The sequence below is a fragment of a genome, unplaced genomic scaffold (assembly GCF_019419815.1).
Source record: "Pyrus x bretschneideri cultivar Hongxiangsu unplaced genomic scaffold, Pyrus_bretschneideri_v1 Contig41, whole genome shotgun sequence".
Taxonomy (NCBI): domain Eukaryota; kingdom Viridiplantae; phylum Streptophyta; class Magnoliopsida; order Rosales; family Rosaceae; genus Pyrus; species Pyrus x bretschneideri.
Genome location: NW_025999735.1, coordinates 1,363,552 through 1,379,562, shown reverse-complemented (window position 1 = coordinate 1,379,562; position 16,011 = coordinate 1,363,552). Strand labels below are relative to the sequence as shown.

Below are 16,011 nucleotides of genomic sequence, written 5' to 3'. Positions count from 1 at the left end.
TTTTTCAGAATCACCTCAGTACCAAACCAGGTCTACATAGCCCTGTAAATTCAGATGATGAAGAACAATCTAGTGAGAGGTTCAAGATAATAGTCAACCAACCATTACTAGAAGGGTAAGAGGTGCCACATTTACCACAATTCCTAGAGTGGCGATGCCTCAAGGTAGACTTGGAAGTTCAAATCCTATGACTGGAGTATCTCCTCATCCTCCAACCATTACTGAAGGGGCAAAGGGTGCCACATTTACTATAATTCCTAGAGTGGAGATGCCTCAAAGTAGATTTGGAAGCTCAAGTCCTACGACTGGATGGCCTCCTCATCCACCAACCACTTCTAAACAAACTGTTACACCATGGAAACCTCCTGGCCAGAGCTTTGTCAACAAAAATCAAAACCTATGGTAGAAGAGAACCTGATAGTGCTCTTATTTTATTTTGGATACATTGTGTTTTGATACTTTCATATGTGGGAGTCCCTTGTTTTATTTATTTTTTATTTTTTTATTTTTTGCTCTTTTGTAATCGGGTCAAGAAAGTTGAATTTCATAAACGATTGAATGTCTTTTGGTAGTTTGTTGTGCTTATTGATTGGAACCATGTTTATCAATGGTGATTATAAATCGTTGAGAATGAATGGTCATTCATCCCTTCCGTTCAACATTCATGAGAAGTGAATAGCAAAACCAGGCGTTTCGCCCACTTCAAGCAATATGTTGGGTTGCAAACCTCAATCTGCTCGACGACCGCGATCTGACCCTTTTTAGAAAGGGGTCGTCTGTTTGTCAATATGTTGTTAAAATGGAGAGAGAGAGATATTATTGTGAAACTATGATGGGGCTCCTCTGGTTTTGCTAGGTTACCACCCTAACGAAACCTTTCCATCTCCTCTGGTTTTGTTCCTAAACTACAAGGTTTAAATCCAAATTTTTTTTAGCACAAAGATTACCTTCCGAATACCTTATGACCACGGAGGCTATTTTTCCGATTAGGCCAAAAGCTTCTAATTCATCCTTTATTTCTCTTTTCATATGGGCAAATTTTTTGATGGATTTATGTATTTTTTTTTCCTTTGAATTAGAAATCGAATCTGAATTATGGATTCAAAAGAAACAAATTGATGAATTTTCTATTTGCGGGTATGTTGGTCCTGTCATGTGTCACCGCATGATTTGATAATCTGACCGCGAAGCTAATTGTTTATGTGTGCTTTTGGGGTTGCAGACCTGGACCGTTGAAAGGAGACGATGAAAAGCAACTGCAGGAAGGCAGCAATGGAGACCGGGCAGTAGCATATTCAAGTCGATCTGGGTCATCTCATGCCCTTCGACCCTCATCACAGCTTCTCCTCCATCCCCTTCTCCAAGTTATTTTTCTTTACATATTCTATATATCTCTATTTTTTGGTAATGTTGAAAACTTAATTTTGAGAAATATATATTTAATCTTGAAAATGAGGATTTTATTTGATTAATCCCAGCAGTAAAGTTGCAGTCTTTAAGAGAAATAGTGAATTTTTCGCACTATGCTGACAGGTTTTTGTTCAGTGGGTGAAATTCTGATTTGTTTTTTCATGGTATTTAGGGAGGAATTAGTGAAGGAATGTATAACGAAAGGGACCGAGTTGGTTCAAGCTATTGCGAATAGTCTTTTCAACATACCTTCAACTGAAGACATAGACGGTCCCATTGTGCATTTGTCGCTTCCCGAAACTAAACTGCCAAGATAGAAGCATGTAAGCCATTCCTCTTAGTTTACGATTCTCCAACGATGTTTTTGATCATGTATATGAGCGTTTAATAGTGAATAAATGTAAAGTGCTTCACAATTGAAAGAAGTGAAATGGTGGTTTCAGGTAATTGTCGAGATTTTTGTTAATCTCCTTTTGTTGTGCTGCCGATTTACGGTTCCTATCATGGAAATTGGTTGACTAAAATGTTAGTGTATGCAAAAAGGCTGTTGATGCTGCTGGTCTTTTCCACAACCTATTTAAGAGTTGCTATTGTATTCCTAGCATTAACGTCTGACTGCCAATGACATATTCTTTTGTTTTCTACAGCTGCCGGTGCCTCAACCTCCAACAAAATGGGAAACTTTAGCCAAAACAAAAGGTAAATCATTACTGTAGGAGTCAAACTGTACCTTTCTTCTGTTTCTTTTTTCTTTCTTCTTACCCCCTTTAAGGCTCTGTTTTGGTTTCTCATATGTGGCCATTTGGGCATTGAGAAATGTAGTTGGATTTAAGATTTTAAGAAATTGGAATATCGTTTAGGAAAATGACACAATTTGGAATTGAACTTGTCTAATTTGTTATAAGAAAAGTCATAGGTATCCACACTCACCATTTTTAGACTTGTTGTAGGGATTTCCCCTGAGAGATGGTTGTGTGAGACATTGAGAACCTAAAAATTTGTGAGCTGTTCCAAGTCTGAGGGTATCACTCTGAAGAGAGAATTGCTGCTAATGTCTAAGTTGTAACTCAGGAGGAAGTTACCAATCTGTGCCGGTATTTCCCCAGTAAATGGTTCTGGCTCAAGTTTAGAAGCTGCTGTTTTGTCATTTTTTTCGAGCTCAGGTGAGATTGGACCTGAAATTTTATTTCAACCCATACGCATATATGTGATGCTTATGCATTTTCCCACTATGGTGAGAGTGTACCAACAAACTGGTTCTCATTAAGAGCAATGAATTCAAGACTGGGATGAACACCAAATGCATTTATAATGTTCCCGGTAAATTGTTTCCCATCAAACCAGACTCTAGACAATGCCGAACAATTCCTCAAGCACTTGGGCAAATACCGTACGTATTAGATTGTTATTGTTCACTTTGAAACTTGCAAAGCGAATCCGCTACACAACTCCGGTGACAGTTACAAAAACCAAACTCAAAAGCGATTGAAGAGTTTTAAGGAATTCTCACCAAGGTCAAGGTAATGAAGCTTCCTGAGTTCGCCTATTTCAATGGAATTTTTCCTTCAAGGGAATTTTGAGATAGGTCAATATCTTGCAGTCCAGACATTAAACCAATATCTTAAGGGATTTGGCCACTAATGTGTATTTTTCCTTGGTAGACTTTGAAAAGTCTCATCCTTTTGTTGTTATTTTTTCCTTAATATGTATTTGTCCTGTTTGTACGTTTGGTTCAAGTCTGTCTTCGATCGTTGTCATCTGTGAGGATGGTTTCTTATTGTTTGTGTAATGTTTTGCAGGATTCATAGATAATAGGTTTGGTATGGGCTGCCATTCGTGTAACTGTGTAAGACAACTCTCTCTGTTTCATTTAAAATGGTCTACAACGGCATCTATTATTAATGTTGATTGTTGTCCCAATGCCGAATAAATCTGTCTGTTTTTTTGCCATGACTTCTTAGGGTATTTTTCTCAACATATTTTTTTGTCTTTCTTTTTTTTATCTGTGGCTTTCATGCTGAATTATTGCTCTTTGAATTGTTTTGAGGATAACAAATTGCTCAAATTGTTCAAATTTTGTCATTCAATGACCTTTTGTGTGCATTTTTGGTTTGATTCTTATTTAAAATGAATCGAATTGAATATTTATAACCAAAATAATTGATTTTTCTAATTGCCCAAATTGTTCAAATTTGGTAGTTTAGTGTGCTTGTATATGCATTTCTGGTTTGGTTCTTATTTGAAATGAATCGAATTGAATTGAATATTCAGTGAGCTTTTATTTGCATTTTTTGTTTAGTACATTATTTTAGAGTGCTACTAATCTCATCTCATTGTCCTATTTTTCCACCCACCTTTTAATAAAATAATAATAACATGTTTAATTTTCTAGAACGAAACACACAAGTCAATACAAATGTTGCGAACAAAGGTCCAAATACAAATCACACTTTTACAACGAAACACACAAGTCAATACAAGCATAACATGACAAGGAATATGCACTAGTGCCTTCCCAAATTGCACTAGTTTCTGGGATGGCTTTCCATTGAGGCCGCAGCTTGCAGGCTTATACCAAACAATATGAGATCGGCCAGGGAAGCATGGCTGGGCACAGACCTTTGAGGGGAAAACAGAGAATAGTTAGAGCAAGTAAACAAGAAAAATTAGAAATAAGTATACTGTAACGCCAAAGCCAAGATAGCGTGCATCCTGAAAGTAGCGTAGTTTTCGCCATCTAAAATTCTGAACACACCAATGTGATTACCGTGGAATGTGTAGTGTGGTCCAACGGATCAGAATGCCTTCCGGTTTGCTTTCCTGGCTGATATTTCTTCCTTTAAAAGGAAAAACAAAAGGAAGAAGAAAATAACACACAAACACGCAATCGCACACAACCGGAAAACCTTAACACGCCAGGCAATATATGATGATGCATTTTTGGCAGAGAGTCTTGCAATTGTAGCATATACATTTGTATCCGCAATCATCGGCTGGTCCTGTGGAAATATATATTTAGTTGACGATTACAAATAAACACAAACTGTTCAATATGAAATCTGACTGAACAACTATGAATAAGATGAATAAATTTGACGGTTCAAAGTTCAGGAAAAGCTGAAATTAATAAATGCTTAATTATTGAATGAAGTACTTACGGTTTGATCACAATCATTCTCCTTTGAATCACTTGGCATCAGTACATCATCAGTTTCCTCTGTTATTTCTAGTCTTTCTGGTCTTGGATCACTTTGGAGTAACCCATCAGGAGAAATCTTAAACTCGATAAGCTGGCAGTCCTTGACAATCAAAGTCGGTAAGGATGGGACTTTGACAACGCAATTTTCCGTGCAAAATCCTTTCAGACTTGGTAGATCAGAAAGTTTCAAATGTTGCAAGCAACTGAAAGTAATCTCATTTTCTGGATTATCTTCGTTGCTCGCTACTATTTCTACCATTCTTTGACAGGACTCGACTGCCAACTTCTTGAGTTGCTGCAAATTCTTAGCCACAGAACAAGGTATTAAGTATTGCAGTCCGTGACAATCGAATATGTACAAAGTGGTTAGATTTCGAAAGGATATCAATGATGAACTTAGATTCTCTAATCTGCCACATTTCTTCAGGCATAGAAGTTCCAAGTTTGGAAAAACAGGGCCCCCTGGTTGGGAGTTTTCCTTTCCTAGATGTATCAGCTCCGGCATATCGAAGAGCCCCAAAAATTTTACACGTGGGAGGGTCTCAACTTCATGTATTTCCCCTCCACTACTTCCTTGGTGGTCGTGGCCAAATAATTCTTTCCAAGGAGCGGAGAGGACACAGAGTTGTTCAAGATTCTGTAAATTCTCAAAGAAAAAATCTGACTTGGGATGTGAAGTAGCAAAACGAAGTCCTTTTAGTTTTCTCAGCAACTCTGCCGGGAGTGGACCATATGGTTCATACCAAATCTCCGTGTTCTTGTCCAACATCAAGGATTCCAAGTTGAGGAATGACTTACCCTGAAACATAATCAACAATAATGGCATGCTGTAAAGTATTTTGAGAAACTGGATTATTTACTTTTTCCAAAGAAAACTAGTTATGTACAAAGCACATAAAATTTCGTTCATAAAAAAACATTGTGTACAAGGATGTTTACCTTCTCAATTAAAAAGAAAGGTTGTGTCATTGGCCTTGAGTGGCTCAAGTCAAGCTTGTCTTGATATGTTGAAAATTCGGAAGCAAAAATCTCCACACTACCACATTTAATGAAGCTCAATTTGTTGAGTAATGGCCAATTAGAGACATGCAATCCAGGATAGAAACTCCGAAGCCGAGGTAGATTTTCAAATATCACAATTTCTACTTTAGGGAACCCGAACTCCTCATGTGTCCTTTTTGGTCCGTCCCTTGTGACAACTTCCTTCATTAAACCACAATTTTCAACCTTCAACTTGCTTAGCTGCTTAAGAGTTTTGGCCATTGAGACGGGAAAAACATTTTTCAAACTATCACATGAGTCTATCTCAACTGAGTTTAGATTTGGGCACTCAAAACCGTTCAACTGAGTGGTAGCTGATGAGTCATATACCACTTGTAGGGACTGGCATTGCACTATTTGTAATCTCTCTAGAGCATTCAATCTTCCCATGATACTTGGCCCAAAGATATTAATCAGATTGTGGCATCTACGAACATCCATAATTCTGAGCTTGCCAAAAGAATCTGAATGAAGTTGGTTGTGGAATATTCTCTGCAACTTAGGTAAGTCCCATATGTACAACGTCTCCAAGCTAGGAAATCCTACCTGTTACATATTCATTTTAGAACTTGTGAACAAACCTTTCTTCACAAGAGTGGGACGAGTGTATAAGTTGGAAATAAAAGCATAAAGAAAAAGTGAAGGTATGGTTCACCTTTTCATCAAAGAGCTCAATATCTCTTTCTTCTTTGTTGGTTATAATATTTTCACTCTTGGCATCAAAGATGAATGTCTCCAATTTAGTACAATCTTCTAAGTCCAAATACACCAAAGACGGAAATCTAATATAACTTCCTGAGCTGAATCTAATGAGGTTTGGAAGATGTTGTAGCTCTAGACGGTTTAGCTTATCAAACATGTCATCTGTATTCTCTTCATTTCCCACTATCTCTTCCATGATTTGACAGTTGGATATCTTGAGATTTTTGAGTTGTCTGAGACATTTAGCCATAGAACTCGAAAATAAGAATCTTAAACTATCACATTGATGCACAGACAAGGTTGTTAAGTTGGGCATCATAACCTGCATAGCACATAGCAAAATTCATGTTTATCTTAAAAAATTACAATTTACATTGTTGTTAGCCATATATATTTGAAATGTGTAGAAATAAAGTAAATATCATATATTTAAAAAGTAAGCTACTATGCTACTAGACAGATGTAGTCCTTGTACTTTCATTAATTCGCAAAGAACAAATTGAAGTAAAAACTACCTGAAAACAGAAATAAAGGGCCAACGTTATGTCAATCTAATTTCAAATTTAAATTATTTTATTTTCGACCAAAATAACCTATTTTATTTAAATTGATACCAAAAACATTTATACCTAGAATAAGTGTGTCCTCGTTATGACACTGTCCACAAACTTATCCCCAACATAACTCTATCAACTCCCAATAAAATTAAATAAAAATAAAAGCAAAAGTTAAAAAAAAAAAAGCCGCTCGTCCTCCTCCTCTCTCTCTCACTTCCTGAAACACAACAGCAGCAATATCAATTGCATTCGCACTTTAAATCCATAAATCAAAACCCAAAAGCCTCACCCTTCAATTTAATTGCTCCTTCAAACAATAGGGGACTACTAGATTTGGGAGATCTCGATGACGTCATCAAGGGAGATGCTGCCGCTGTGCTTGAAGAGGTGGTAGTCCGTGAGGGAGATGCGGTGAATTGTGGCGTCGGGAAGGAAGGGGAATGGGAAAGGTACCCAGTACGCTGGGCTACTTGTTCAAAATCAACACCAGCCCAATTGGTGTTGGATGCTAGACAATCCTGGCAAAATACTATGTCGGTGGTACTAGCTAGAAGGTTCTGGAGATTCAAATATGCATGGGAGGTGAAAGGTGCATGCATTGGAAATGCCAGATCATTCTAGCACCAAAGTATAACTAGAAGGTTAGTAAAGTGTGAAGCCCATGTCGGTGGGCTGTTTGTAGAAAAGTCTATAACAATGGCTAGGATGCAATGAGTCCATTCCACCAACTTAGTAAGTAAGTTTAGCAAGCCTATAAATATGTAATGGTGTAATGCTAGTAACGAAGTAAGAGTAGCAATCAAGAGAGAGCTAAGTGAGAGTAAGAAGCAAGAGTAGTCTTGTAGTGAGTGGTCTAGAGTTTGCCTTTAAAAAGTGAGAGAATGTCATAACTTCTAAAGTGTGTCATTGAGAGTTGTTCTGTTGTAATATTTTGTAAGTGTAATAACAAGTAATTTGTTTACTTATTTTGTCTCTCCAACACTTGTGCTAGAGTTGTGTACTCTAATTTTTCCTCAACAATTGGTATCAGAGTGGTATGTCAGCAGCGCTTTGCGGAAGTGGAAGATCAATGCAGGGAAGGCCATGTTTGCCCTATAAACCACAGTTGAGGAGGACATGTTAAAGCACATAAGGAAAGCCAAAACACCAAAAGAAGCGTGGGATACCTTGGCCACACTCTTTTCAAAGACGAACAATACAAGATTGCAGCTTCTCGAGATTAGCTGTTATTGATGGCCCAAAGAGACATGACGATTGCCAAATATTTCCACAAGGTAAAGTTTATTTGTCGTGAAATTTCTGAATTAGATTCTAGTGCTGCCATTGTAGAATCCAGGATAAAAAGAATAATTATCCATGGGTTGAGACACGAATATCGAGGCTTTCTTATCGTTGCACAAGGATGGCCGACTCAACCATCACTTGTTGAGTTTCAAAATTTTCTTGTCGATTAAGAATCTTTGGCAAAGCAAATGGGAAAGGTCTCATTAAAAGGTGAGGAGGAAGCGTTCTATACTGAAAGTAAAGGCAGCTTCAAGCAGCGTGCTAGTGGTGGATTTAAAACAAATGGTGACAAGGCGAAAGGTCATCAAGGAGGAGGGAGTTCTTGGCTAGGGGAGCTCCAAGGTATCACGGCAACTATAGTCAGCCCCAAAATAAAAAAAGATTTTAGGGCAATGTTATAATTGTGGAAAGAAGGGCCACATGGCGGAGAATTGCTAGTTCAAAAGGCCTGTAAAAAGTATTGTCGCCAGCTCAAAAGAGAAAAGTGAAGATGACTGGGATATCGTAACGTCTCTAGCCATGAAGGAAGAATATGACACAGAAGCATTATCTTGTTGGTGCTAAGAAAATGACGCATTGCTCGACTTGAAAGAGATTGAAGATACGTTGCAGGAGAAAATGGGATACCAAGCTGCCCAAATACAATCAAGTCTAGATGAGCTTGAGGAATTGCTTGATGATGATGATGTCAAGCAAGAAGTACTTAAGAGTCATTGGCAAACTGGTGTGTATCAACAACCAGAAGAAGTTAGACCTAGTGAAGTGGAAGTATCAACTCCACAATCACAACTAAGGAGGCCAATAAGAATATGAAAGCCAAATCCTAAATATGCCAATGTTGCCATAGCTGATGAAGCAGCAAAAGAACCTGAGACGTTTGAAGAGGCATCACAGAGTTCTGAATGGTTAAAAGCTATAGAAGAAGAAATCACTGCTCTTAAGCAGAATCAGACTTGGGATTTGGTGCCAAAGCTAAGGAATGTGATACCCATATCCTGCAAATGGGTGTACAAGATAAAGCGTCGTCTTGATGGTTCAGTTGAGAGGTACAAGGCTCGGTGGTGGCTCGAGGTTTCTCTCAGTAGTATAGACTAGATTATGATGAAACTTTTAGTCCAGTGGCAAAGTTTACGACCATACGAGTCCTACTTGCACTTGCAGATAACAAAGATTGGAACCTATTCCAGATGGATGTGAAGAACACTTTCTTGCATGGAGAGTTGGATCAAGAGATCTACATGATGTAGCCAATGGGCTTTAAAAGCGAAGCTCATCCCAAGTACGTGTGCAAGCTGAGGAAAGCACTCTATGGTCTAAAACAAGCACCAAGGGCGTGGTACGACAAGATTGCAAAATTTCTAACACAAAGTGGTTACTCAATGGCGCATGCAGATTCCAGCTTATTCCTTATAGCTAATAGAAGTAAGTTAGCCATTGTGCTGGTGTATGTGGATAACCTAATCATCACTGGTGATGATGAGGTAAAAATTCATCGAACAAATGAGAATTTTTCAGTTCGGTTAAAGATGAAAGAACTTGGACAACTCAAGCACTTTCTTGGACTAGAGGTTGATCACACATAAGAAAGTGTGTCAACAAAAGTATGCAAAAGATTTGTTGCAGAAGTTTGGGATGCTTGAATGAAAGCCAATCTCAACACCGATAGAACCTAATGCCAAGATGTATGCATATGAAGGCAGATGTATGCACATAAAGGCAGAGACTTGGAAGATGCAACGATGTATCGACAATTGGTAGGTAATCTGATATACCTGACTCTAACTCGACCTGACATTTCTCATGCAGTTGGTGTGATGAGTCGATACATGCAAAATCCAAAGAAGCCTTATCTAGAAGTGGTTCATCGACTACTGAGATGTGTAAAGAGTACAATTAACTATGGTCCATTGTACAAGAAAGGTAAGGACCGTAAATTAGTTGGCCATTGTGACACATATTTTGCAGGAGATCAACCACTAAGTATGTCTTCATAATTGGTTCTAGAGTACTTTTGTGGTGCAGCAAGAGACAACCAACAATGTCTTTGTCAACCATGGAAGCAGAGTATAGAGCAGCAACAATGGAAACTCAAGAGAATGCATGGCTGGTACAATTGATGAGTGATTTACATTAATCAGTAGATTATGCAGTACCATTGTACTGTGATAACCAATCGGCAATTCACTTGGCAGAAAATCAAGTCTTTCATGCAAAAACTTAGCATGTAGAGGTACACTATCATTTCATTAGAGAAAAGGTCTTGCAAGAAGAGATTGAAATGAGACAGATCAATATGGATGAACAAGTTGCGAACTTGTTCACTAAAGGTTTGAGTACCAGCAAGTTCGAAAAGTTTCATCATCAACTCATCATGGAGAAAAGAATGAGCTGGTGTTAAAGGGAAGTGTTGAAAATCAACATCAGCCTAATTGGTGTTTGGATGCTAGACAACTCTAGCAAAATACTATGTCGGTGGTACTAGCTAGAAGCATATGGAGATTCAAATATGCATGGGAGGTGGAAGGTGCATGCATTGGAAATGCTAGATCATTCTAGCACCAAAGTTTAACTAGAAGTTAGTAAAGTGTGAGGCCCATGTCAGTGGGCTGTTTGTAGAAAAGTCTAGAACAATGGCTAGGATGAAATGAGTCCATTCCACCAACTTAGTAAGTCGGTTTAGCAAGCCTATAAATATGTAATGGTGTAATGCTAGTAACGAAGTAAGAGTAGCAATTAAGAAAGAGCTAAGTGAGAGTAAGAAGCAAGAGTAGTCTTGTAGTGAGTGGTCTAGAGTTTGTCTTTAGAAAGTGAGAGAGTGTTATAGCTTTTAAAGTGTGTCCTTGAGAGTTGTTGTAATATTTTGTGAGTGTAATAACAAGTAATTTGTTTACTTGTTTTGTCTGTTCAATACTTGTGTTAGAGTTGTGTACTCTAATTTTTCCTCCACACTACGCTTTGCTGTTTTTATTTTTTTCTTTATTTTATTTGGAGTTAACTATGTTAATTGAAATTTGAAAATCATGGAAAGAAAAAAATCTTAATATCAAGTTGAACACCATGAGTTATCAAATCCTAAAAATAAAAATAAAAAAACCGTGGGTTATCAAAACTTGATAACTTAATATATCATTTAAACGGTTTTGGCTTATTGAAAAAAAAAATGAAAGAATTATATGGTCGAAATTCGAAGAAGTAAAGTATAGTGAGAAATAATCACGCGACCATTTTGCTAAAAAAAATAACAGAGAAAGCACCTTCTCATTACCGAAAAGTTTCGGTGGTCCACCAACTTCATCCTCCAACACGATTTTGTTGGCTTCTGTGTCAGTCGCTAATTGCTTGTCTTTGGAAGAGAAACCAATAAGCTTTGGTAGATTCCGCAGTGTCAACGATTTTAACTTTTGGAAGGGCTCGCCTTTGAGTTGTCCATAACATACACTTTCCAACCTCACAAGGTCTTCAAGAAATAGAGATTCTAGGTTGGGGAAGGCATTATGAGAGTAACTCCAACTGATGGAGTTAATGACATATGTAACTTCGTCGTTGTTTTGGACATGGAGATGCTTCAGTTGTTTAGCAGCTTCACTGTCAAATAGATAGGAAATAATATTCACACTCTCCTTCCCATCCAAGTACAACTGCTCACATCTCTTTACTAGCAACTTTACACCTCGGTCGAATTGATTTCTTCTGGTGAGCTTCAGTTTTAGCATGTTAGACAAGGTTTCGTTGATGTCAAGATATTCCCAACAGTCACCAATAAGTATGGTGTATCTTTCTAACTTATCAGAGAACAAGTTGGTTGGAAGAAGGTTAGCATCTAGAACATGTATGTCCAATGCGGATAGATGAGATAAGTGCTCCAGCTCTGAAACGCTAGCATTACTTCTTCTGCCATCGACTAAACCTTCACCTTCCCATTGCGTGAAGCTTTTTATTCCCATCCTCAAGTCTTCTAGTCTTGTCAAGCTTGATATAACATCAGGTGGGATCAAAACAAGTTCGGAGCAACCGGTCAACTCCAATAATTGTAGCCTTGTCAATTGCCCTATTTCTTTGGGCAACTCTTTAATCTTGGATTGTAGGAGGCTAAGGATCTTCAAGTTTGTTAGCTGCGCAACAATAGTTATGTCTACCAACTCGCTTGAAGCTAAATACAATGTGTGGAGAAGCTTTAGGGATTGAAAAGACGAAGGTAGTGACGGAATACGGAAACTGGTTACATCCAACACTTTGAGTTCTTTCATCCCTTCAAAAAATTTGCTTGGGATTTCCTGGGAGTCGCCAATACTATCATTCACCAAGACCAAAAATTTTAATTCTGGGCATTCCCAAGGTACTTCAGGAAGTCGGGGGATTTTGCAACTTTCTACGAAGATCCATGTGCATTTTTTAAGGAAACCCTCAGTTGGCCATTCTTTCAACTCATCTTCATATGTTCTTGAAAAGGCCTTTTGATCATCAGATGCAATCCGGATAGCAACATCTTTTACAAGTTCATGCATTCTAACAGTTGTATCGTCATAGTTGTCCTGCAATAGGCAAGAATTTTTCAATTTTTTAACCATTACATTGAATGAAGTCCGTGCCTCTTCCACTGTCTCAACATTTTTTATCAAACCCAAACCCATACTATACTTGAACAAGTCAAGCAGAAAATTACTGCTACCCCCGCAAAGCAAGAACAATTGCTTAAGCTCTTGATCCTCCAATTGTTCGTAACTCCACTTTAGAGCCAAGAATGCTTTTTCATTCAATTCTTTCTTGTCAAATCTTTTGAAACTTCTCAACGCATCTTTCCATTCCTCCAAACTACTATCCCTTAAAGCACTTGCAACTGCAACAACCAAAACCGGCAAACCTCCGCATTTCTTTGCTAGCTGGGTTGCTTCCTTCAGTATACGGTTGTCTTTAACAACATCACCTGCCATCTTCTCAAACAAACTCCAACTTTCTTGTTCTCTTAAAAATCCAAGTTCAAAATTGTTTTGCATACGCATATCATAGAATAAAACTTTTCTTTCTCTAGATGTCAAGAATAAATTACAGTTCGGCACACCGACAAGTCCTACAGCCTCAAAGTCAATTCTTTCCAAAACATCATCTAAAATAACAAGAGTCTTCCCATCTTTTATCCTGGCTCGTAGGAGATTCGCCCTTTTTCCCATATCCTCAGATTCATCAACATCCATCCCCAACCTTTTGGTAATTTCCTTTTGAATTTTTTCATCGTCTTTTTTTTCTTTGACATTTAGTATTATAACCACATCATCAAATAAGTTCTCTTTCACAGCTTCTCTGTAAACCTCTTTGGCAAGTGTTGTCTTCCCAACGCCCCCTAATCCGTACACCCCAATCCTGTTGATATCAGGTTTTTTCAGTTCTATAATGATATCCTTCACCATAGAAATCCTTGATTCAAAGGCCATGTACCCGTCAGAGGCTATGGCAGATATGTCTTCTACGGGAGCTTCGTAAGCAACACTGGAAAACTCTTTTTTTTTATTTTCATGTTCTTCAATCTTTTTCATCAGTTTTGTTGCCTTCCTGCTACGTTGATGACAGGATATCAGATTAGAACATATAATGAGACACTTTGTCTTTGCACGACCTTCATCATGCAAGAGTGCTTCTGCCTCCAGAGTGGTCTTCTCCGCATCTGACTGCCATTTCTGGACATCAGCTTCCACTTTTTGATTAACTTTTCTTCCGACTTCATCAATTTCATGCTTCATCCTCTGTTTGACAGAATCAAAATTCTCCAATTTACTCTTTAGATCTTCAAGGTTGCTTTTGTAGAAAATGATATAACCCACTTGGCGGGCAACTGGTCTAATTGTGTAGTCAATTATTGTAGGAATAATTGCAGTGAGTATCTCCATCGCCATGGCACCTTCAGCTTATCAATTCGTCTGCTTCTCCGATCTGTTGAATATATACAAATCCAAAATAAAAAAATTCAAGATACGAGAAAGAAATCCTTACTTTTAAAGCAGATGAATTAAAGAATGAAACAATAGGTCATACCTTAGCTCATGATCGAGACTACGCTTGAAGAAAAACAGAGCAGTATGCAAATCTTTTGGTTTTCTTTTGCATCTTTTGGAGAAATCTGCATAGTAAAAGCAAAAACAAGGTTATATCACACTTCCAAAAAACTTGGTTGGTACAGAACTTAGGTGACTGTTTTCAAATCTTAGAAACTAAGAAAACGTATATAATCTGCTTTGAATTACACTGAGACATTTTAACAAACACCATATCTGCACACTTTAAGCCGGTGCATGAGGCAGAAAACGAACTGTAGAGGAAAACTGAGGACAACTTGATCATTCTTCAGGAGACGACAAGTTCAACGAACAGAGGTGCGGAAGAGCAAGAAAGGCTCAAGCTTTTCTCAACTTGGTTTTCTTCATTTTATTATGCATTTAGTGACAACTTCAATTATGTTTCAAAATTCATTTCTTTTCCCTAGAGCTACGAAGTAGCCTAATCATGATTGCTTTATTCCTTAGTTTCATTATTTATGAATTTCAGTCTTATTGAGTTTATTTTGTTGTGGATTATACGCTTGATTTTTATCTTGTTGATTAGCTACAAACTTTGTTTGTCAAGTTTATATAACGCAAATTTAAGTATGTGCCAATTCAAAGTTTCTTGCAGTTAAAGTTATGAAATCTTTGATATAGAGGTTATACACTAAGTTTCATGCGGTCTCCTTGTTAGTGTCCAAATCGTTAATGATTTTTTTTTGTGTTTAGTAATCTACATGTCATAGATTCTTAGCACATAAGAGTATACCTAGTAATCTAGATGCCATGAATACTATATGATTTAAAGGAATTAGATCATTGATGATTATTCATTAATAATTTACTGCTAGAAATAGGTTGGATTGGTTATGGTGAAATCGAATGCTCTAGTAACTCACTCATCTCGTTCACAATTTGTTTCTATTTGCATCTCTATTCCTTTAGTCTTATTTGTCTTGTTATTCTTCAGTTTTTTTTAATCAAGAACTCAATCCTCGCAATTCTTTCTTATAATCAATGTTACTTTTAATTCAAGTGCAATTCAATTTAAGTTAGGCAATTAGAATTGACTCGATCTCAGTTGGAACGAGGTTGTGTTTGCCTATTATATTATACTACGATTCGTACATTTGCAAGCATTAAAATTTGAACTTAATTGGGTTGGTTTCAGTAAATCTAAATTCGGCAACAAAGATCAATTTTTTTGTCTTAAAATAGTAAAGATCAATTAAATTCTAATTGCACAGTTTCTAAATTTTTTCAAAGGGTTGGTTGGATCTGTCAAAGCTTAGAAGTGCGCTATCTGAGAATATGGTGCAGAAAACCATTAGTTGGCCTACTGGTAACCTTGGTGTGAGAAGGGACAAACTTTCACTCATTTGAAATGGCATTTCGAATGGTGTTTTCTTTGTGAAGACTTCTTATGGTCTCTTATTTCAAAGAGAGTCTTGGATGATTGGTCCCTAATGAAAACCGGGCTACGAAGTGTTTGACCTCTAATCCTTCATGCAATTTTTGTTCTTGGCATGTTGAATCTATTCTCCATATTCTCAGGAATTGTTAGAAGACCGAATATGTTTGGCTGCTTCTTAGTGTGCCTTGTTATGTGATAAACTCTTTTGATTTGAACATTCAAGCTTGGTTGCTTGCTAATCTTAAGGTGCATATAAGGTTATCAACCAAAGTTCTTTGTGCATTGTATTCCTCTTTATTTGTTGGCATATTTTGAAATGGAGAAATCAACAAAAAAATTTATACTAATTATGTTATGCCAAGGGATCCTTAA

The 16,011-nt window shown here is 37.4% G+C and overlaps 1 protein-coding gene and 1 long non-coding RNA gene across 7 annotated transcripts in view; one reads left to right on the top strand and one right to left on the bottom strand.

Moving 5' to 3' along the window:
• The first annotated feature begins 487 nt into the window (after positions 1-487).
• LOC103959428 lies at positions 488-3,316 on the top strand. Of its 3 annotated transcripts, XR_007251606.1 has the most exons (5): positions 488-1,137; positions 1,223-1,364; positions 1,583-1,733; positions 2,058-2,109; positions 2,361-3,316. It is a non-coding gene; the product is annotated as an uncharacterized LOC103959428 (long non-coding RNA). The 3 variants fall into 3 exon arrangements; XR_007251605.1 differs by having other exon boundaries at positions 1,223-1,733; XR_007251608.1 differs by having other exon boundaries at positions 1,223-1,733; positions 2,350-3,316.
• Positions 3,317-3,826: 510 nt separating this feature from the next.
• Positions 3,827-16,011, bottom strand: part of LOC103959480 (probable disease resistance protein At4g27220) — a 98,974-nt gene continuing 86,789 nt past the window's right edge. For all 4 annotated transcript variants that reach the window (XM_048566388.1, XM_048566385.1, XM_048566386.1 and 1 more), the window contains 7 exons: positions 14,221-14,305; positions 11,448-14,118; positions 6,306-6,674; positions 5,549-6,196; positions 4,569-5,408; positions 4,178-4,409; positions 3,827-4,029 (listed from right to left, as the gene is read on the bottom strand). In XM_048566388.1, coding sequence (XP_048422345.1) covers positions 4,206-4,409; positions 4,569-5,408; positions 5,549-6,196; positions 6,306-6,674; positions 11,448-14,081 — 4,695 coding nt within the window. In that variant the 5' untranslated portion in view covers positions 14,082-14,118; positions 14,221-14,305 and the 3' untranslated portion in view covers positions 3,827-4,029; positions 4,178-4,205. The remainder of the gene's footprint in view (positions 4,030-4,177; positions 4,410-4,568; positions 5,409-5,548; positions 6,197-6,305; positions 6,675-11,447; positions 14,119-14,220; positions 14,306-16,011) is intronic.